The sequence below is a fragment of the Microtus ochrogaster genome, chromosome 4 (assembly GCF_000317375.1).
Source record: "Microtus ochrogaster isolate Prairie Vole_2 chromosome 4, MicOch1.0, whole genome shotgun sequence".
NCBI classification, from domain to species: Eukaryota; Metazoa; Chordata; class Mammalia; order Rodentia; family Cricetidae; genus Microtus; species Microtus ochrogaster.
The window spans coordinates 40,302,616-40,325,178 of record NC_022011.1 but is presented as its reverse complement, the minus strand read 5'-3'; the positions used below and the strand labels follow the sequence as shown (position 1 = coordinate 40,325,178).

At 38.9% G+C, this 22,563-nt stretch overlaps 1 protein-coding gene and 1 pseudogene across 3 annotated transcripts in view; one reads left to right on the top strand and one right to left on the bottom strand.

The window, feature by feature from the left end:
* Positions 1–22,563, top strand: part of Mrrf (mitochondrial ribosome recycling factor) — a 65,733-nt gene that overhangs the window by 2,353 nt on the left and 40,817 nt on the right. For 2 of the 3 annotated variants that reach the window (XM_005345968.2, XM_026777800.1), the window contains exons 2-4: positions 3,120–3,331; positions 16,543–16,698; positions 21,588–21,706. In XM_005345968.2, the coding sequence (XP_005346025.1) occupies positions 3,148–3,331; positions 16,543–16,698; positions 21,588–21,706 (459 nt within the window). In that variant the 5' untranslated portion in view covers positions 3,120–3,147. Of the gene's footprint in view, positions 1–2,452; positions 2,684–3,119; positions 3,332–16,542; positions 16,699–21,587; positions 21,707–22,563 lie in introns of those variants that run through there. The other variant, XM_026777805.1, reaches the window with a different exon arrangement.
* Positions 11,986–12,518, bottom strand: LOC113455678 (annotated as a pseudogene).

Here is a 22,563-nt window from a genome sequence, read left to right as displayed (position 1 = left end):
ATATGCCTAGTGCTTGTGGAGGCCAGAAGAGGGTGTTGAATCTCCTAGAACTGAAGTTATATAGATGGTTGTGAGCTACCATGTGGGTGCTAAGAATCGAATTCAGATCCTGTGTTAGAATAGCCAGTGTTCTTAGCCTTCAAGCCATCTCTCTAGCATCCTTAGTGGAATATTTGAAAACTTAGGAACAAAAAAAAAAACTCATGAGGAAATGAAAGATCAGTTTATTTTGTAAAATGTATGTGATAACCAAATACAATAAGATGGGAAAAGTATTTCATATACAAGATCTTCCAGCTGCTTACCAGCACGATCAACGTGTTCCAACATTAGAAATATATGTTGCATATCAATGCACAATACACAGCTGGTTGGAAAGGGTTGCTAGGACAATGGGCAAGCCAGGATGTAGGTTTGTAAGTGTGTGAAACTCTTAAAGAGTAAACAAAACATAATATTAAAATATTAGTTTATTAGTTATTTGGGGGACTGGAGAGATGGCTCAGTGGTCAAGAGCACTGATTACTCTATCAGGACCTGTGTTCAATTCCCAGCACCCACATGGCAGCTCACAACTGTTTATAACTCCAGTTCCAGGGGATCTGACATCCTGAACAGAGACATACATGAAGGCAAAACACCAATGTACATAAAAAAAATAAATTATTATTAAAAAATACTAGGTCTTTTTTTTTCTTTAGATGCTGTTTTATTGTGTAACAGTCCTAGCTGTCCTGGAACTTGCTTTGTAGACCAGGCTGGCCTCGAACTCACAGAGACCCACCTGCCTCTGCCTCCTGAATGCCAGGATTAAAGGCGTGCGCCACAACCACCCAGCTAAAAGTATTAGTTATTTAAAGTGAAAAAGATGTGGTAGACGATGTTGCTGAGAAAGATGGACTTATTCAAGGTCACACAGGTAGTGGGGAAACAGATTCTCTTGTGAGTGCATTAATGTATCTGGAACATACTTGAACTCTCTCATAGGAAGTTTCTTCTTTATAGTTTTAATGCTTCATATACTGACCTGAGTGTTCATGTTCCTAAGGTTAGAGACCCACCCGATTGCTTTACTGAACTTCCACTGTGAAATTAATTCCCTGACTTCTATGCAATTGAAACGAATGCTTCAAGCATAAAGCAATGTGGTTTATTTATAGAATTGTCTTCCGGTTCACATGTATTGGGCCTGATTCTTGATGCTGAATTTTCTGTCAAAGGTTGTTTATTTCTAACCCATTTTAGTTTCCTGTTGCTTTGTGGCTTGGTATTATGACCCACAACAGGAACTCCAGGAAACCTGTCATACACACTGTAGCCAGATTGTGACCCTGTCAATTACAAAAACCTAAACTGCACATTATTTTACAGCCATATTTGGATATAAATTTGAGTTGGGCATTGCTATATTAGGTAGAAACTGAGCTTTAGAAATGTCACTCAGAGCCAAACTTTTGTGAACGGTTCTTAAGTGGTATTGGACTATTATTAGTTCTACAGTTGTGGGCAGGGCCTTCATCTCTCTGAGCCTCAGTTTCAGCGTCTCCAAAGTGGGGACTATAATGTTTATCTGTGGCACTAGTGACAGGAGGAAATGAACTAATATGAGTAAAACAAGCAGGCCAGGCCTGCATTTATGTAGACCTGGCACGCTGATTGCTGCTGTCCAGCAGAACTTGTTAAAAATCCCATCAGAAGGAATTGTTTGCCTTTCCTTTATTCATTTCATTTCTTTTTTGCATGTTTTAAAAGACAGGCTCTCATCTAGCTTGAGCTAGCCTCCAGTTTGCTGTTCGACTGAGGATGGACCTTGAACTAACTGCAAGAACTGTAGGCATGCCTCACCACATGTGGCATTGTGTCTTGCTCATTTTCTTTTCATTAGAAAAAGTAATGCTGGTAAAATAGTTAATAATAGTTGCACACCTTGAGCAGTTATGTGTGCCAGGTACCGTGCTGGATGTTTTATGTGTACTCAGTGTTTCATTTTCAAGTGAGGCCTATCTTTCTCACTGATAGGGAAAGGATGAGTTACCCCAGAGAGAAATTTACATCCACATCTGACTGAAAGTTCTGACATGTACAAGTGTCCTCATCATATCTGACCCTAGCACAGACGTTCTTGAAATGAAAACTGATAACAATCAATAAGTATTTTTTTATGTCCCTATTACCCAGTAGACACCATGTCAAGTGTTTTACCTGCCTAGCCTCATTATTCCCAACTGGAAGACGTAAGTACCAGTCCCATTTTACAGAAGAGCAAGTGAAGACTCAGCAGTTCTTATTTAGTAAACGGTGGAGCTGGGATTGGGTTTTATGTCTTCGTGCTGCAAGTGCCTGCTCTTGTGTATTGCATTATGCTGCGTCAACACTTTAGCAGTTTTTTTTTTTAATGAGATGTGATTTCCAAAGATAGTGCTTCCAGACACTTGGTACTAATTGTTCTTAATTTTTAGCTAAGTAATAACCAGATTCTTGGCAGAGCTCTTAGTGTGATATTTGTTGGCTAGGACTGTGTTCTGTCTCAAAAGAAGCAATAGCCTCTTTGTATGGTCAGAGACCTCAGAAATGTGTATAACTTGTGTTAACTCAATGGATGTTGGCATTTCCTAGTTCTAGACCGTGGAAGACCTCAAACCTCAATCATACTTCAGACTCAAATTAAAGTGGATTCTAATTGGTAATCAGTGCATAAGGAACCAAAGAAAATTTTAATTAAATGCTGCCATGCAAATTTTCCAGTCATTTTATGCCTATTAAAATGTTTTTCTTACTTATAGTCCCTTCTAGTGCTCTGCCTTTCCTCTTTAAACTTTATCAAGGGTTTGTGCTTTTGCTCATATAAGGGCTTAATTAACATCATCATAGATTTGGGCTGCTGCACATTTGCTTAACAGACATTTAGATGCACGGAAAGAACTCCATAGACTGGGTGGGTCGCTCAAGTCTCTGAACACCAGTTTCTTCCTCCTGTAAGATGAGGATAATAGTTCTTTTTGAGGCAATGTATGAGTTGATGGCTCAGTTAGAGGACTTGCTTGGTAGTTGGCATGAATTGGTTTTGAAAGTTGCTATGGGTTTCCTTTTATTGAGATCTTTTGTCTCATTCCTTTTAGTGGCTGTTTCTGTGGATTCTCTTTCATCATGGCCTTGGGAATAAAGTGCCTCCGCCTGCTGCACCCTGCCTTTTGCACTTACCTTACTACTTTGACCAGACCTGCTTCAGAAATTTCCATGAAGCCTGTGCATGGAAGACAACATGACCAAAGGCAATACTTAGCCTACCCAGCCATGCCAGTTCGCCAGTTTGCAACCAAGAAAGCTAAAGGTAGGTGACCTCCCTCCCCTCTCAGCCCTTTCTTGCATTTAAGAGATCTCAGAGATTTGTTGAGCCTAGGGCTTGTTTTGTTACCATTATACCTCATTTATTTCTTGTAGGCTCATAAAATGCCTACTTTATTTCATTTAGATACAAAACTAGAGGTAAAAGTATCAAGCCCACCTGAGTGCTTGTGGCAGGGATCAGCATACACTCATTCTTTAGGAAGATTTGAATTGAGGGTATAATTAAAGCCAGAAGGGTTTTGGGTGACAGGGCATTAAAGCCACGGGTTTAGATGGATGATCTTAATGGCTTATGTCATCCAAGAATGAGATTTTGATGTTCCGCAGGTCTTAGCTTAAATGCCACTTCCTCAGGGATGCCTTCCTTGGCCTGAGCCTGGGTCAGGTCCCCTGTTCCATGAAGTCATGTACACTATTATTTTACTCTTGACACACTTAGAACTGCAGTAATTAATTAATCAGTTGTAAAATTGATTATTGTTCGTTAGCTGCCTGCCATGATGATCATCTCTCTCTTTGTTGTTTAGTGCTCTCCAGGGCTATATTGATGTAATTAGATTTTCAGAAGCTTGGTTGGGGAAATGGATGACAGAGGACGATGAGGCAAACCTGCTGTTTGGGGTGGGTCAGGAGTCCTGCTGTCCCTGGTGGTGCTAGAATGTGCTGTTGAGTGTTTCCACTGGGACTTTCCTTTTCTGCTTTCACACAGATCTGCTTTTATTGAAAGAAAGATTAACACACTGCTGAAAGAAAATTAACCCTTAGAAGACTTATCTTGTTAATGTTGGATTTGTATGTTATTTTTAAAGTTTTCTAATCCAATCCTTAGCATTATCTATTGAAAACAATTATAATTTTCCAGTGAAGAAATCCTTACAATTACCTAATAAATATACATGTTAACAAGTTGAAAATATAGAAGTCAGGATATAGTTGTTCCTCCAGATAGAGGAAGAAGAGGAAACCTGGGGATTCTGATGCCGTGATGTCAGAGTCTTCTAGATGCTCACTATGGCCTGCAAGCAGGAGCTTCTTCTTTTTGGTTGCTCCTCAAAGAGTTGACTGTTTTCATTCTCTTAGATTCCTTGGAGTCATTCTACAATAGGATACTGTAGTGATATTTCATGTGTATTTTAATAAATATAGCTTGCTTGAAGATCAAAACACAAAACAGCCACACTAGTTATCCATACAGGTCAGACAGTGGTAGCACACACCTTTAATCCCAACAGCCACACTAGTTAGCCATAGAGACTGGGCAGTGGTACAGGCCTTTAATTCTAGTACTGGAGAGGAATATAAGGCGGGATGACACAGGAATTTGTTCTCTTTTCTATAACATGAAGGGGCCTGCTTGTTGGGTTTTCTGTTCCACCCGGTACCCCACAGCCAGCAAGCCCCAAAGAAGATCACACAGAGATCTCCATAAGTTATAAAACTGATTGGCCCATTAGCTCAGGCTTCTTATTAACTCTTGTAACTTATATTAACCCATTGTTCTTATCTATGCTAGCCACTTGGCTCAGTACCTTTCACAGTTGGGCAGATTACATCTTGTTTCTCAGTGGTCTGGGCAGGAATGGGAGGAATGGGCTCCCTCCTTCCTAGCATTCTCCTGTTCTCATTGCCCTGCCTCTACTTCCTGTCTGGTTGACCCGCCTATACTTCCTGCCTGGCCAATCAGCGTTTATTTAAAACATGATTGACAGAATACAGACAATTCTTTAGCACCACTTTTCAGTCTGAAGATTTCATAGAGATAAGAGCTCTCTAGTGACTTGGCTGCTTTGCTTTTCTGATCTCGGTTGAACAGCAATATCTGTCTCTGGGTTTTTATTATTCATAATTACATTTGGTGCCCAACATTTGGGGTACAGATTCACAAAAAAGCCGTTTGCCTATAACTTTTTTAGCTGCCTGTGGGGCTCTAGCTCCACCCAAATGGGCTTTCTTTTCTTTTTTCCCCAAGCCCATGAGTAAGTTTGGGATTTTCCTGTTGTAGCCTCTCTGAAACAGTTTCCAGCTGCCACCCAAACTCTAGGAGCTCCTGGGCTCCAAAGGCCACAGGACACACCCACCCTAGACTGCCTAGTTCTGCCTTCAGGTGGCCCCCCACCACACGTGCTTTTTCCGAACAATCCTGTGTGTTTTTCAGACAGCCCCCTCCCTCTCTCTGCTGTGGGTTGCTGGCTCTCCCTGAACCCCCTTCTTGGGCTACTGCCAAACTAGGTAGCTGCTTTGAAATCCAGTCAGGCTTTTACTGCTCTACGCAGGAACAGTCAGTCTCACATCTTCCCCAATATCATAGGTAGATAGTATAAGACAATCAGGAATCTTTTTTTTTTTTTTTTTGGTTTGTTGAGACAGGGTTTTTCTGGAGGGATTTGGGTCTCTATAATAATATGCTGGACAGTTTGAAAATGGAACAATTAAATGAAAGGATATCTAATTTAGATGGGATTTATGTAATGCCAATTGTAAACATTGTCGGCTTTATCATTTTTGTCATATCACTAAGAAAGTTGGTTAATCTGATACAGATCCCAGAAAAACCTAATAAAACAGATCACAGATTTAAATCCAGACAGAATTTAATGAAGAAACAATTTTAGCATTGCATTATAAGAATAGAGAGGAACAGCCTGGTTTTCAAACAACCAACTTAAATATATCCAGTAACCTTACATGAATTACCAAATGGCAGAGGCTCTGTTACAGTTAAGTGGACTCCTCTGTCAATGTTAGATTTAAGGAGATTCAGGGAAGCAATAGTCATATGGCATGCATTCACCTTTTGTGAAGCAAATGTTAAATTTGTGCCTAGTTTGTAATAGAATTAATTATCCCTAAAGACTTAGAGCCTGGTCCACAAGTACAATGGAGTACCTGGTTCAGAGAACAGGCTAAGATTATTGAACAACAGAGTAAAGAAATCTCCCAAGATCAAATTCTTGGAGAAGGAGATTATGCTATTACAGAAAGGCAAGCTGTATGTGATGACCACACCCTGGATTTATGCCACACAGCAGATTTGAATGCTTGTGACAGAACTGGAGAAATAGGAACAAAAATTGAGTCATTTACTAAAGTTATACAGGGCCCAAAGGAAGCCTTTATATATTTCTTACAAAGATTGACATCAGCAGTAAATAGAAAGATGCCAAATTAAGAAGCTAGACCAATAATAATTGAATTTCTGTCTTTTAGAAATACCAATTCTTTATGTGAAAGGATAATTAGTCTACTAAAGGCAAGGCCAGCACCTTTGGAGCAATGGATTCGAGATACAATTAATATTGAATCTCATTTATGATAGTGCATAGATAGGAGAGGTGATTTCCAGAGGTTTGTGGAAAAATTGAAATGCCAAATGTTTTAATTGTGACAAACAAGATCCCCTTATGAGGGATTGTAGACATAGTGTTCCTAGAAACAATGCTTTTTCTAAGCATAATCCCTTCAGAATGCCCCTCCCTTCTGGATTATGCAGAAGGTGCAGAAAATGCAGGGATTGGACTAATAAATGTAGATCAATGAGGAATATTCAGGGTAATCCTTTGCTGTAGGGAAACTCTGTGAGGAGCGTCTTGCAGGCCTGTATAGCAAATCCGGTCCAGTTGTTTTCTTCCATCATAGAGGAAACTTCTTTTCAGAGCAATTAAAGAACCTAATGCCTGTTGTAAGAAACCATACTGCTATGTATAATAGAACAACTATAGAAGAGAGAACAAAAAATTTAGGAAGAATCATAAAGTGAGTATTTTGGCAAACTTCTATAAGTGAACAAAACCAAATTTAAAAATATGAATAAATGATGTTACCATTGAAGGTCTGGTAGGCACAGGTGTGGATGTAACAATAATTTCATCAAATCTTAGCATCCAAATTAGCCTCCTCAGGATGTAAATGTTCAGATTTTAGGGATCAGAACTTCATCTCAGATAAAGCAGAGTGTGAGATGGATCAAATGTATAGGCCAGAAGGACAGATAGGATTATTAAAACCATATGTGGCTAATATAGCAATGAATCTATGGGAATGTGATTTGTTACAGCAATGGAATACTCAGATTAACATTCCTCTAGTCTTATAAACAAACAAAAAATTAATGTATGATTTTTGGGGAAAATATTATAGAGAACAGTCACCAACCATTCAGGTTGTACAAGAACAGGACACAGCAGCTGCTAATATTTCAAAGGCACCGACAGCCCTACCTTTAAAATGGTTGACAGACAAACCTGTATGGGTTAAGCAATGGCTTTTAACACTAGAGAAACTGCAGGCTCTAGAACAGCGGATACAGGAGCAACCAGATGCTCACCATATTGAGGAATCAACCAGCCCTTGGGATTCTCCTGTATTTGTTGTTAAAAGGAAATCTGGAAAATGAAGAATGGAAACATCTAAGAACTGTTAATAATTAAAGGTGATTTAGCTAATGGGCTCTCTATAGTCTGGCATTCCTCTGCCTTCTCTTTTGCCTAAAGAATGGCCTCTTATAGTTATTGATTTAAATGGTTATTTCTTCATTATACCTTTACAAGAAAAGGACAGAGAAGAATTTGCCTTCACAGTACCTGCTTATAATAATTCTCAGCCTGCTAAGAGATAACAATGGAAGGTTCTCTTACAGGGAATGCTAAATAGCCCCATCCTGTGCCAATATTTTGTAGGGCAGCCATTGGAAATGATATGCACACAATTTCATTAGTCTATACCATTATTATATCAATGTCATTTTACTATCTGATTCAAATGTAGATATGTTAAAAGAATATTTAAAGAAGTAAAGAAAAATTTGTCTTGTCAGGGATTACAAATTGCTCCTGAAAAATGCAAAGAGGAGATTCTATTAATTATTTAGGCTACAAAATAGGCTTACAAAAAGTTAAGACACCAAAAGGTACAAATTAGGAGAGATCAATTGCAAACTCTTAATGACTTCCAAAGATTGTTAGGAGATATTTCCTATTGGGATAGGTCCTGATGACCTGATTAACTTAAACAAAACCTTAGGTGGTAAAAAGGACTTTAGTAGTTCAGAAAATTGTCAGCTGAAGCTGAGAGAGAATTGACTTTGGTGGAAGAGAAATAAGTGTATTGTATGGATCTGAGTCTTAACTGCATTCTGGTCATATTACTTTCCAAGAATTCCCCTACAGGAACTTTAATGCAGAAGGAAGTTATTACCTTAGAGTGTATCTTTTTACCACATACTTGGAATAAAAAATTAAAAGTGTATGTGGAAAAGGTCTCTGAGTTAATGCTAAAAGGAAAATTGAGACTTTATCAATTAGGAATAGACCCAGCAAAATTATAATTTATACCTTTTAATAGTGATGGTATTAACCATTAATGGAAAGAAAGTGAACATTGGCAAAGAGCTTGTAGTAATTTTTTTGGGGGGGGAGAGATTAACAGCAACTATCCCCAAAGTGAGAGAATTTGACTTATAAAGAGAGCTAATTGGATTCTTCTCATCATTTTATGGGACACACCAATAACTGAATCTATATATTCTTTACTGATACAAATCGGGAAAGGCAGGTTAAAATCAGAAAATTTAAGTAAAGTGGATCAAAACCCTTATGTTTCTGTCCAAAAGTCAGAACTATATGCTATTCTCATGCTACTAAGGGATTTCAAAGAACCCCCTCAACATAGTTATAGATTTGCAATATGTAGGAAGAGTTGCTTTGCATATTGAAACTGCTGAATTTATACCAGATGAGACAGAATTGACTTTATTATTTATTCAGTTACAAGATAACAATTAGGAATAGGAATCATCCAATATACATAACACACATTTGATGCCATATGGGTCTGCCAGTTCTTCTAGCACAAGATAATGTAGAAATTGGTTAGTTATTGATTGAAAATGTTCTGGAGGCCTCAGAATTTCATAAAAACATCGTTCCAATAGCAAAGGTTAAAAAAGACTTTTGTATCACATGGCAACAAGTCAAGGAGATTATAAGGAAATGTCCTTTTTTGCTCCTTATACAGCCACACACCACTACATGCAAGAAATAACCCAAAGGGTACTCAAAGCAATAAAATCTGGTAGATGGATGTGCTCCATTTTGTAGAATTTGGAAAACTAAAGTATGTTCACCACACAATTGATACCCATTATGGTTTTCAGAGGGCAGCTGCTTTGAGTTTGGAAAACATTGTTTCGGTAATCACACATTTGCTAAAAGTTATGGCCATCATGTGGTACACCTGTACAAATAAAGACAGACAATGTCCCAGCATATGTCTCTGTGAAAATGAAACTGTTTTCCTTATAATATAAAGCATATTATTGCAGGCACACAATGCACTCCTACAGGCCAGGCAGTTATAGAAAGATCACATATCTAAAGGATATGTTAAATAAACAGAAAGGGATGATAAATACCCTCAGAAATAGATTGCTTTACTAACTTTGAAGTTTCTAAATGCTGATGAGAAAGGAATAACAGCTGCAGAGAGACATTGGATAATAGACACAATCTACAGAGTTAAATCAACTGATATACTTTAAAGATATACTGACCTGAGATTGGAAACCAGGACATGTGTCACGTTGGTGAAGGGGTTTTGCTTTTGTTTCCACAGGAGAAGAAAAGCCATGGATACCATCAAAATTGATAAAGATTTGAGTTGAACAAGAGACACCTTTTACTTAGAAGAGATGATAGTTCATCAAACTGCATGATCATTTAATCTAAACTAACCTACAAAACTAACAAATGCTTTTCATTTGATCAGATGTAACTTCCCAAAAGAGAATATCCCCAAAATTAGGAATTGTCCAGAACACTTTCAAGGTGGCTAGTTGAGATCATCCAGCCTCACAGATTACTCTAGCCAGGACTTGAGTCAAGCCCTGAACTTTCCCAGTATGCAGAGACTAGACAACAAATGATGTAGCTGCCTCACCCAGGACTTGGCAATTAACCCAAATTTTTCCTTTCAGGATCCCCTAATGATGCCATGTGCCCCAGACAACAAGAAGTAAATTTGAGAATAAAACAGCCACATTCCCAAGAGGTGGGGTGGGTAGTTTTTGGTCATTCAGTGGGTTATAGCTATTTTTTCATTGTTTAGAGGGATTGGGTACAAGTTGTTATTGGTACAGCCAGGAGGCACATTGGGCAACAGAGACTAGATTCAGAGTTCTTGTTTTGAAAAGAAAAAAGGGGTATATAGATATGAGAGAATAAAAGGGTAAATTATTGAATCTACTCTTAAAAGAAAAAAAAGAGCATATATAGATATGATAAGATAAAAGATAGATTATTGAGTCTACTTTTTAAAAGCAACTACTAGTTTTAGATGTTTTATATTGGATTGGCCTTTTGTATATTGTATACAAATTTTGTATATTGATATGAATTTGAGGTTAATTTTGTTAGAACATACTGTACCTATATTTCTACTCTCGTTCAAGGTATTGTACCTGTACAACTTATTTAACAATATAATGCAAATTTCTAGTCCTTGTTGTTAGCAATTGTTTAGGATAAGGTAATGCAGATTAGTACTTAATCACCTATTTATAACTGAACTCTTAGTCACTTTAGATATGTTTTCAAGGTCAAACAAAGGTATATTTTAGATAAGCAGGTCATCTTCAAAGACTTTAGAGGTCTACAGAAAATGGCATTTAAGATGGTTTAATAACATAGGTACTTTTTTTTTTATGACAATGAGGTATTGTCTGCTCTTGGCAGCACCAGTCTACTTCAGGGAAGAAACTCACATGGAATTAATTTTCTTTGTGGCATATGCCTGCACATTCATCCCATTACCCAGTACTCTCCTTCCCTGCATCTAGTCTAATCTGAGTAAGTATGATTGGTGACAACGGGCATTCCTTTTTATTCTTGACTTTAGAGGGAATTATTTTTTTTAAAGATTTATTTATGTATACAGTGTTCTGCCTGCTGTATGCTTGCAAGCCAGAAGAGGGCACCAGATCTCACTATAGATAGTTGTGAGCCACCATGTGGTTGCTGGGAATTGAACTCAGGACTTCTGGAAAAGCATGCAGTGCTCTCTCTTAACCTCTGAGTCATCTCTCCAGCTCCTAGAGAACACTTCTTATATGTTGATGTAAAGAATGTTTCCTTTCTATTTTTCATCGTCCCTTTTAAGTAAATATATCTAATCCTTGAGCTTTTTATTTTTTTATTTGTATTTTTTTATTTTTTGGTTTTTCGAGACAGGGTTTCTCTGTGGCTTTGGAGCCTGTCCTGGAACTCGCTCTGTAGACCAAGCTGGTCTCGAACTCACAGAGATCCGCCTCCCTCTGCCTCCCGAGTGCTGGGATTAAAGGCATGTGCCACCATCGCCCGGCTCCTTGAGCTTTTTAAAAAGGTACTAGCAACTTCTTTTTTGTTTGTTACTACGCAAAGAATTTTATTAACCTTTTCCTGAACTTTAGTCCTAGGCTTATTCAGCTTAATTTACTACAAAGAATGAATTGTGTTTAAGCAAAAACTGAAAAGAGCTGCAGTGACCAAGGGACTTGGGCCTAAAAAATATTAGCACTCTTGATTTGATCAGATCCATAAACAAAAGACCTTTAAAAAGCAGCCATGATATAAAACAGTAGCGCACTTCTTCAGAAGGTGCCTGCACTCAGTTTCCCCCATTTCTAGAAGCGTCATCAACATTCTCCACCAGATCTGGGACTTCATCATCATCCTCTCCAGAAGCAAGTGGTGCTCTTCTACCACAGATTGTCTGGGCAGAGCTTCAGCCAGTCTCCTTAAACTAGTCAGACTGTCTGCCCCAAGCTGGTTTAGAATGCTGGGAAGCATTTCTGTCATTTGTTTGGTCTCAGCGTGGCCTGTAACGGTGAAGGTGTTTGCTACCAGAGACGCCTGAACTTTGGGGTTGTTAAAATGGATCACTGTTCCTTGGTTTGTAAACATGTTCACCTCTTCAGTACCAGAGATATTGTTCACCCCTAACTTCTTTAAGGAGAACTGCAGTTTTATCATCTGCTGTGGCCGTTCTGTGAACCCCTTCTTTCTGCGCACTTGTGCCTGCAGTTTACAGTTTTTCTGGTTCGTGATCGTCTTCTTCTTTCTGCAAGCAGTTCCTTTCCTACCAATGCACATGTGTGTCTGTGGTTTGCTGTTTTCCTGGTTCATGATCGTCTCTTTCATCTTGTTGGCTCAGGGGGTCTCAAGCCAACCAGCTGAGATAGGACGCACACACGTGGGAACGTAAGATGGCTAAAAGGCACTAACTTCTAATCAGATGATAGACTGTGTTTATTGAGTTGGTTCTACCTTCTCCTTTAATTTTTGCAGTACTGGGAATTGAAGTCAGGGCCTGGTGTGTGCTGAGCATGTCCTACACTCTGCCAGATCTCCAGTACTCCCCTGCCTTTAGTCTGTTAATGGAGGAAATCAACAGCCATAGCTTTTCTGATGTTAAATCACTCTGCAATTTTGATAAGGGCCCTGCTTGGTTTTGATAATTTAAATATATATTGTGCTTGATACATAATTGTGTATTCATTACTGGATTTATCAAGTTTGTATATAGGATATATATTAGACTCTTTAGTCTGTGCTTGCATATGTAAATTTAGGCTGAATGTAACCCCACATAATGAAGGGCTTAACTCTTTCCCTGCCCTTGTTAGGTGTTGTTGCTTACATTAGCCTCATTGTGTGAGATGAGTGCATATCTCTTGTAATTGGACATAATAGGACTGTTAAAGTTCCTTACCTCCTTGGTAGAACCTGCCTGTAAATTCATCCGGATCTGGAATACATAAATAAACTTGAAATCATAGATTTAGTCTTTTTAATAGTTACGAGTCTGCTTATATTTTATATTTTAGATTTTTTTTCTGTTTTCAAAGCTGTTGGTCTAAATTATCCTAATGGCCTCTTAAGATTAAAAATTTTTTAGCACTCGGGAGTCAGAGGCAGGAGGACCAGGCCAGCCTGGTCTATAGAGCAGGTTCTACTATACCCAGGGCTACACAGAGAAACCTTGTCTCAAAAAACAAAACAAAATGAAAGATTAAAACTTTTACTGTTTTGATAACTCTTTTATGTTCTTTTTCTTAGCATCTTTTGTATCATCATCATTTTGCCAAAGTTTATCAGTATTACAAACTTTTTAAAAAGAACCTCTTTTTTGTTTTTTGTTTGGTTTGTTTTTCGAGACAGGGTTTATCTGTGTAGTCCTGGCTGTCCTGAAACTCACTCTGTAGACCAGGCTGATTTAGAACTCACAGAGATCCGCCTGCCTCTGTCTCCTGAGTGCTGGGATTAAAGGCGTGCACCACCACCACCTGATGCACAATTAATAAAAGCTCAGAGTCACATATTGAGGTTCAACCTGAAGATAGGAAAAGCAAAGCAGCCGGCCACTGGTTCTTACCTCTACCTCAGTCTGAAATGGCGATCCTGCCGCCAGGAATCTCAGAATGAGACTGTGACTAAGAGCAGTCTCCTATCTTACAAGCCTCTCTAGTTTTGGGATTAAAGGCATACACTGCCAGGTTTCTATGGCAGCTAGTGTGGCTACTGGGATTAAAGGTGTGTCTGTAAGACTGACCAGCGGGACTGTTTTACTCTCTGATCTTCAGGCAGGCTTTATTTACTAAAACACAAATGAAAGGCTACTACAAACGCCAGGCTAAAAGTCTTTTAATTTGTTTTTTATTTTGTTGACAATAATATTTATTGTGTTTTCTACTTATTCCTTCTTGAGACAAGGTCTGTTGTAACATGTAGCTCTAGCTGGCCTAGAACTCACTGTGTAGGTCAAACTGGCCTTGAATTTACAGATATCATAGCATTAATCCTGATGGGATTAAAGACAACCTGTACTTAGAATCACGTTTTCTATTTATATAACTTTTTATTTGCTTTGCTTACCAGTTACTGAGAAAGGTGTGTTAAAATCTCGCGGTGTAATTGTAGATTGAACAGTTTCCCCTTTTTAATTTTGAGATTGCCATATATATATATATGCCCAGAATTGTTATAAATCTTCCGATATTATTTTGAAGTAGCCCTCATTTCTAATAATGCATTGTCTTAATGCATTGTTTTACTTACTGTTATAAAACTCACTTTGTTTTCATTAATATTTTTCAGGTTTATAAAATTTCCTTATCAATTAAACCTGTCTTTTCACATATTTATAAAGTTTCTTGTATATTCTATAGGATTAAGTTAAAGTCTTACTGAGAACCTTGAACTTTTAGCTAGTCATTTTGATTCATCTGTTTATCTTATTTGTTGAGTATTTATATTTTAATTTTGTTTTGTTCTTTTTTGTGGCTTTCTAACTTTTTCTTCCTTTCTATTAAGTTCAGGGTTCTTTATTCCCTTTTCATTACTTGGGTAGTTAGTTACCCTTTGGTTTTTTTTTTTTTAACCTTTTCACAGAAATAAACTACAACTTGCTAACTTTTCCAAACTGAAATCACCAGTGTAACCAAGACTCCCCTTACTCCTCAATCAAGAACTGGTGTTGGGGGGACCCATGCCTGTAATCTTAGCGCTCAGGAGGCTGAAGCAGACATACATACATACATACATACATACATACATAGCAAGACATTGTCTCAGAAACTAGAGGCTGGGGATTGTAGCTCAGTGGTAGAACACTCAGGTCTTGGGGTTGACTATTCTCAGCACATGAGAAGTCCCTTTTCACCCACATCTAGTGAGTGCCACCCTCTCCTGGTGCCCTTTGCAGGTAATTACTATCCAGACGTCTGGTGGCCTGGGTTGGTTTTGTCTGTTTTACTGTTCTTATATGTGGCTCTTTAGCTATAGTATATATCTTTGTGTCTTGCCTCTTTGTTCAGCATGTAATTTTGATTCCTTGTAGATAAATCTGTCTTTTCTCTCCAGGTTTTAAAATTATCTGTATGTGTTAGATTTTCTTCATTTACAATCTGTCCAGATACAGATTTGCTTCTATTGTCCTGCTTGTAATATGTTTTTCTGAATTGACATCTTTTATTAGTTGCAAAAATTCTAAGCCCTTAGCTTGTTTACTCAAAAGTGGTGGGGCTTCAAGGAGGATGGTGACTTGAACAAACCTTTGGAAAAGTTATCTTGCTTCTTGTTTGCTGGTTACTTTGGACAAAATATTTCAATGGCCTGTACCTCAAGTTCTCATTTTCCTACCTCAGATCTATCTTGAATACAAACAGAAGAGCATGTTTGAAATTGCATTGCAAATTAGGATGTCAAACACAGATAACACAGAGTTAAGCTGGCCACAGACACTGAAAATTGCTGAGTGGATTTCAATAATGCTTTGTTAAATGTTTAGTGAGTGAGCATCACAGTCTTCGTTACTCAGATTCTGTCCATTTCCAGCTTTCCTCTCCTTCCCACACCTGTGTAGAAACACAAGAGTATTTGTGTCATGTGCACATTTTAGAATGTCTGTGAAAACGCCCGATGGTTTAGGTGTGAAGTCAGAATCCATCCATCTCCAGCATTGTGCAAGCCAGTGTGCTCTGATGGGTAGGAGTTAATGTCTCTGCAGTCCATTTTGTCTAGATCAGCCTACAGTGCTAAGCATAACCTTGTCTTAGTATGCATTTGAAACTGAATTAATATGTTTCCTTTCTCTCCATTAGATTTGTGGAGATTGTCTTATGAAAAGTTCATGGGCTTAAAATTAGACAGCTCTGGGACCAAATCTTGACTTGACCATTTCCTGACCTGTGACATTAGGCAAGTCACTTTACCTTTCTGATGTTCCATTTTTCTGAAAAATAAGCTATTAATTTATTTCTGGATTCCATGGATATGTAGAGTACTCTTTTGGCTATGTAAGTGGCTTCATTTTATTCCTGTAACAGCCTTATAATACAGATTAGTCCTCTTAAAAGTGGAGAATCCAATACTCACAAACAGAATAACTTGCCCAAGGTCATACAGCCCACATGCACTGCAGCATGTGTAGTCCCGAGTGTCTAATTATAAAGCCTATGGCCTTTGTAGTAGCTAAGGCTTTTAGCACAGACCTGGGAGCTAGCTGACACTCAGTAGATGTGAGCGTTTGTGGAGGGCAGAGATGCTCTTATAAACTTCTAGCACTTGATAGTGCCCTGTACACAAAGGCACTTAAGAAAAAGCCAATACTTGTTGTTTCTGTGTATGCTTCTATTCTTATGCTCACTGTATGTTCGCTTTTTAGCTAAAGGGAAAGGACAGCCCCAGGCCAGGGTGAATATTAACACAGCCTTGGTGGAGGATATAATCAACTTGGAGGAGGTGGATGAAGAAATGAAATCTGTGACGGAAGCACTCCAGGATAATTTCAATAAGACTCTCAACATAAGGACTGCACCAGGTTAGTGGTTAAACCCGTGTTTCAGGGAGTGTTACAGTGGGAAAGAGCATGGGGTGTCATCGTGCCGCCCCAGCTTTGGCACCACTAACTGGTGTTTATGAGCAGTTACTTTTCTGTAACTGAGGAGTTTCCTTGTCCAGTTCCTGCTGTAGAATGTAAGTGAGTTAACTGTATCATGGTTCTGGAATCATGCTGCTTGTGTCCATTAAGTGACTGTCTCCCGTGGAGTAGCATTGTGCTTGGCCCGCGGAGAACCAGCATAACAGTAAGCAAAACCTGTCATGATCAGTGCTTGTGGAATTACACTCTCACAAAGTAGTTGTGGATACTATAAGCATATGTGGGTATCTAGCCTCATAGTTCTGTGTCCTTAGTCTGCTTTTTCTACTTTGCCCTATTTGGCAGTTCTTATCCAGCACTGAAAACCAAATTCTGCAGACTTGCCCACCTGAGGCCTTTCTGCCCATGAGCTTACCAGGAAGATTCCGTTTAGGTTAATAGCTTCCTAAAAGTGGCCTTTCTAAGTGGGAAACGTCAGAACTGTCTAGGAGAACTGTTTGCAGATGTGATAGAGAAGTGGGCTGTCAGCTAATGGTGCAAGCGGGCAGGAAAAATCCAATTGCTGTTAAATTGGCCTTTTGCAAGTTGTCATCATCCTATAGTTAAGTCTGAGACCCCCTCTGAAGGTGTCTTTGGGAACTTCAGCCTCTCTCACTCATGTTTTGATTGGGGAGGTTTGTAAGGAAAATAGAAGACATTTCATGAACTTGTTTCTGAAAAGTACTCAGTTCATTATAAAAATGATCAGAACCACGTTGAGTTCAAAGATGCGATCTGGTGTGAGACTAGAAGGCAGTTCCTGGCATTTGTTAACCTTTGTGCTGGAGTGTTTCTGCCTTTGCTGACAGTAAAGCGTGCCATTCAATCTTTCCCAACTGTTTATTTTAAGCTTGCTTATTATTTTAGGTATGAAACTGATAAAGTGCTCTGTCTCCCCTGTGCTTTCTGCCTGTTAACATTCTGCAGCCGAAACCAGAGAGCAGCTTGAGAGAAGCCCAGGGAGAAATGTGATACTTAAAATGAGCCGGCCAGTTCCACTCTTGTTGAACTTATGAAGATGATGGGCTTGGAAAGAGGGTGGGAGTGTAATTTGTTAACTGTTAACCTCTGAGAAAATGAGGGATAGGAGTGAGCTTGAGGGAGATTCCCACTGGGGACAGATTGAGGGGAAGAGTTTGATGCATTATGTTGATAAAGATTGAGGGATAGGCACCATTACAACTGCACACTGCCCATGTGGGGCCTTTGTGGCAAAGGCTCTTAACAGCCAGTCAGGGAGGCGGAACTAAGATCTATCTTCAGCAGACCTCCCCTTGGATCTCCCCTTCTTTTCCTTGGGCTAAGATTGTGTAATGTTCTGTGTAAATTTTGAGGCTGTGAAGAAGCTGGGTAAAACAAGCTACACATAGCCCATGCTCTCTGCTAGACTGGCTCTTCTATATCATTTCTCACTGTTATCTGGACCAGCAGCACTTTGTTCTTCACTGCCTTCCATCCTGTGTCTGTCTCAGAGACAGCAGATGTCTGTCAACACTTGTCTGAGATGCAGGTTTGATCTCTTCTTTCCTACTGCTTCCCCTTTGTCCTTCATTTATCTGTGTGTTTGCCACAGTAGTAGATATGGACACGGAGAGGGAAGATCTGGTTCCTAATGTCCAGGAATTTAGAACCTCAGATGAAAGGGCAGACAAGTAAACCGATGCGTATAAAAATGACCTAACAGCAAAACAGTGGAGGCCTGGCTTTGGAGGTGGTGTTGCCTAGACTTGGATTTAAGTTCTGTTATTAAGAGCTGTTGTGATGTTGGCAAGTCATTCTGTTTACCTCAGTTTCCTCATCTGTAAAATGGTGGCAGCAATAATCATCTTATAAGATAATGAAGGCAAATAATATTAAAAAGCATTAGCACTGGAGCTTTGCTTATAGGACATATTCAGTAGACTGGGATATCTACTATCCCACATAGTAGACTACATAGTGAGCTCCAGGCCAGCCAAAGCTACATAGTAAAACCTGTTTTTTTTTTTAAAAAAAAAATATATATATATATATGTATATATATCAGAAATTGGGATCTAAGGAAAAAAATAAAAGTATTGAGGAAAAAAAACACATTCTAGAATTTTATAGCAGCCATGCTCACTCAGCTTACCGAATACTAGGGTCACGAGAGTGAGTCAGCAGACCCAGCTTCAGATATGATTTGTTCAAGGGCTGCTGAGGAAATGATTAATGAATCTAAAATTCAATGAATTGAGCGATTCAGTGTTATTAAGATACCAGTTCTCTTCAGCTTGATTTATTGATGTATGGAAACCTGGAACTAAAATTGCTAAGTGATTATAGTTACTTTGTTGTTGTTATTTGTTCATGTTTTGTTTTCCGAGACAGGGTTTTGCTTTGTAGCCTTGGCTGTCCTGGAACTCGCTCTGTAGATCAGGCTGGCCTCAAACTCTTCTGCTCTTCTGCCTCTCTGACTGCTGTGATTACAGGCATATGCCACCACTGCACAGTGATTATAGTTAATTTTAAAAGATGAGAAAACATTAAAAAAATTATAAACTGATTTAGTCAACTAATTTATGTCAATCAATGGCTGATTCTGTAGATCACTTTTGGTGATGTGGTCAGTTAAAAAATGTTAACTAGTCAATGAATGTGGTAGATATTTCCAATCTTGTGAGTCTTTCAATTCCTTTAACCATTGCTTTTTAATTTTTTTGTTTGTTTTTGTTTTTCAAGATAGGGTTTCTTTGTGTAATTCTGACTGTCCTAGAACTCACTCTGTAGAACAGACTGGCCTCTAACTAACAGATCTGCCCTACCTCTGCCTTCCAAGTGCTGGGATTAAAGGCGTGTGCCACCACCACTAGGATGTTTTGTAATTCTTAAAGTAGACATCTATACTTAGTTAAGTTTATTCTTGTTTTTAAGTTATCGTGAATTAAATAGCTTTTATAATTTCAAAAAAGGAGAAGTATATTCTTAATAGAAGGAAAATTACATGCAAGGATATTAGTTTGATTAAAATACAAAACTTCCCAAAAAAATAATAGCAGCATTATTGTGTCTTAGTTATAATGCTTTTCAATATAGTTTTAAGTCTAAACTCATTAAAGCCCTTGAAGTACAGTTTTTATCTTATTTAAAGATCAGGAAATGGAGGCCCAAAAGGTGCTTAGAATTTGGAAGCAGTGAGCTGGTATTTGAATTTAGGTATTTGGATTTTAGAATCATGGTGACTTTTTATTTTTATACTCCAATACTTTTTCAGGTTAAAGCCAGTGGTGTCAACCCCTGTCTGTCAACTGAATCTGGTTGAGTACTCCAAATCAGGTCATTGGGTCATAGTGTGGTATTTACTGCATTAATCCTACACTGTGTTCGAGAATAGCTTTAGTTTATTTGAAGGATACCTTACCCACCTCCACAACCCCACTCTCTTTGTGTCTCAGAAAGAGCCATCCACGAGTGGTTCTTACTGTGAGTGGTAAGGGTTTCATTTGCATAGGAAACAGGGACTTTGAAGAATTTCCTATCTAGAGCTGTGGGTTTATTTATCCTTTTTGACTTGAAAAAATTTGCCCAGGAATTTACAGAAATCAGGTGTGGAAAAAGATAAGATTTAGTATATATATATGGTGGGTGTGCGCGCATGCACGTGTGCATGCGCGTGTGCATGCGTGTGTGTGCATGGTACTTGTTTCTGAAGGGAGGTCTCAGGACCAAGGGCAAGGGTGGCAAGAGGAACTTGTTCTAAACTGGCTATGTGCTAGAATTGTGTGGTGAATTAAAACATTACAACAGAATCAGGATATCTGGGGGTGCAAGAGTATGGGCAAAAGCCCTGATGATTCTGTGCTCAGAACTGTGTAGAGAAGGGAAGGACTTCCTGAAATCAGACTGGAGCACACTTGAGCTTGACTCTTGGCTCTTGATCGTTTTTCACTTGATAACTCTGATCTTGGTCCATTTATCTTCCTCAAGTTTGATTTTCTCATCTCTAAAGTGGTGGTAATAATAATAGCATTATTATTAATAATACCGAGGGGCAGGAGGAGTTAACTTTCCAGTGGTAAGTTGGTATGTCATGTAGTTGGCCGTTTCTCCAGTGACTGCTGGAGTCGTCACTAATTCTGTAAGCAGCAGCTATTTTTATGCTGAGTTGGAAACCGAGAGAGAGGGTAAGTGATTTATTCCTTAGTGGTCTTGTAGCTGGTAAGTGGCAGAGTTACTGACAGGAGGATCAGTACTTTTCAGTTTCAGCTTTGTGCTAGATAGTTTACTATATCAACTCCACACAACTAAAATCATCTGAGAGGCGGGAACCTCATGTGAGAAAATGCCTCTCTAAGATGAGGATGTAGGCAAACCTGTGGGCATTTTCTTAATTAGTAATTGATGGGGGAGGGCTCAGCCATTGTGGGCAGTACTTTTCCTGTGCTGGTGGTCCTGGGTTCTCTAAGCCAGTAATCAGCACCCCTCCATGACCTCTGCATCAGCTCTTGCTTCCAAGTTCCTGCCCTGCTTGAGTTCCTGTCCTAGCTTCGTTCAGTGATGATCTGTCCTATGTCACAGGAAAGGCTTTAAGTCCAGGCAAACCAGAATGGTTACTTACCTTGGTTCTAGTAAGGAATTCCAACGTGGTTCATTGCATACTCTATCCACTGCCTGAAAATGCTCCTGTGAACAGCCTCGTCACGTTGGGAAGGGATTCCTGTGTGTTTGCTGAATTTTAGATAAAGATATCTAACTTAGATAAATTAGATAAAGAGATATGGGCTTCTAAAGTCTTTTAGAATTCTAAAACCTTCTTGCTTTTTCCTTAGGATCCCTTGATCATATTACTGTGGTAACTGCTGATGGGAAGCTTGCCTTAAATCACATTGGCCAGATCTCCATGAAGTCACCACAGTTGATTCTGGTGAACATGGCCAGTTTTCCAGAGGTAAGGTGCCTTATTGAAAGGTATCTGTCTTCAGTCTTTTGAATAGTGGAGGTTTGATCAGGTCAGAAGGAAATGTTCCCTTAGTTTGGGAAGGAATTTATTTAAGAAAATATAGGACAAGATAAGTCTCTTATCTCTAAAGTTTTAAAAAATGATTATCTTTATTTCATGTACATTGGTGTTCTGCCTGCCTGTATGTCTGTATGATGGTGTCAGATCTCCTGGAACTTCTGAAAAAAAATTGTCCAGGATTTTATAGAATTCAGGTGTGGAAAAGATCAGATCCAGGAAAACAATGATATATTTGTATCACTGTATATAGTTGTGAACTGCATGTAGGTACTGGGAATTGAACCTGGGTGCCATGGAAGAGCAACCAGTGCTCTCAGCCACTATTTCTCCAGCCCCATCTCTTAAGTTTTTACCTGTTAAATGTAAATGTTATAGCGACCAAGTAAGTAATTTGAAAAGCAATAATGGAGAGGTTGTGATTGGCTCTTTGGGGCAATGTAAGGCTTTGGTAACCTGTTATCTTAGTTACTTTTCTATTGCCATGACAAAACACTATTATCAGGGCAGTTTATAATAAAAAAAAGCATTTAACTTGAGGCTCACAGTTCTAGAGAGTTAGTCTATGACCATGATGGAGGGGGAACATGGCAGCAGATAGGCATGGAGCTAAAGCATAGGTAAGAACTTTTGAAACCTCAAAACTGACCCCCCAGTGACTCACCTTCTAGAAGACCACACCTCCTAATCCCTCCCAAACAGTTCCAACAACTAGAGACCACACATTCAAATATGTGAGCCATAGAGAGGGATTCTCATTCAAATCGGCATGTCTGGGAACCATGTGG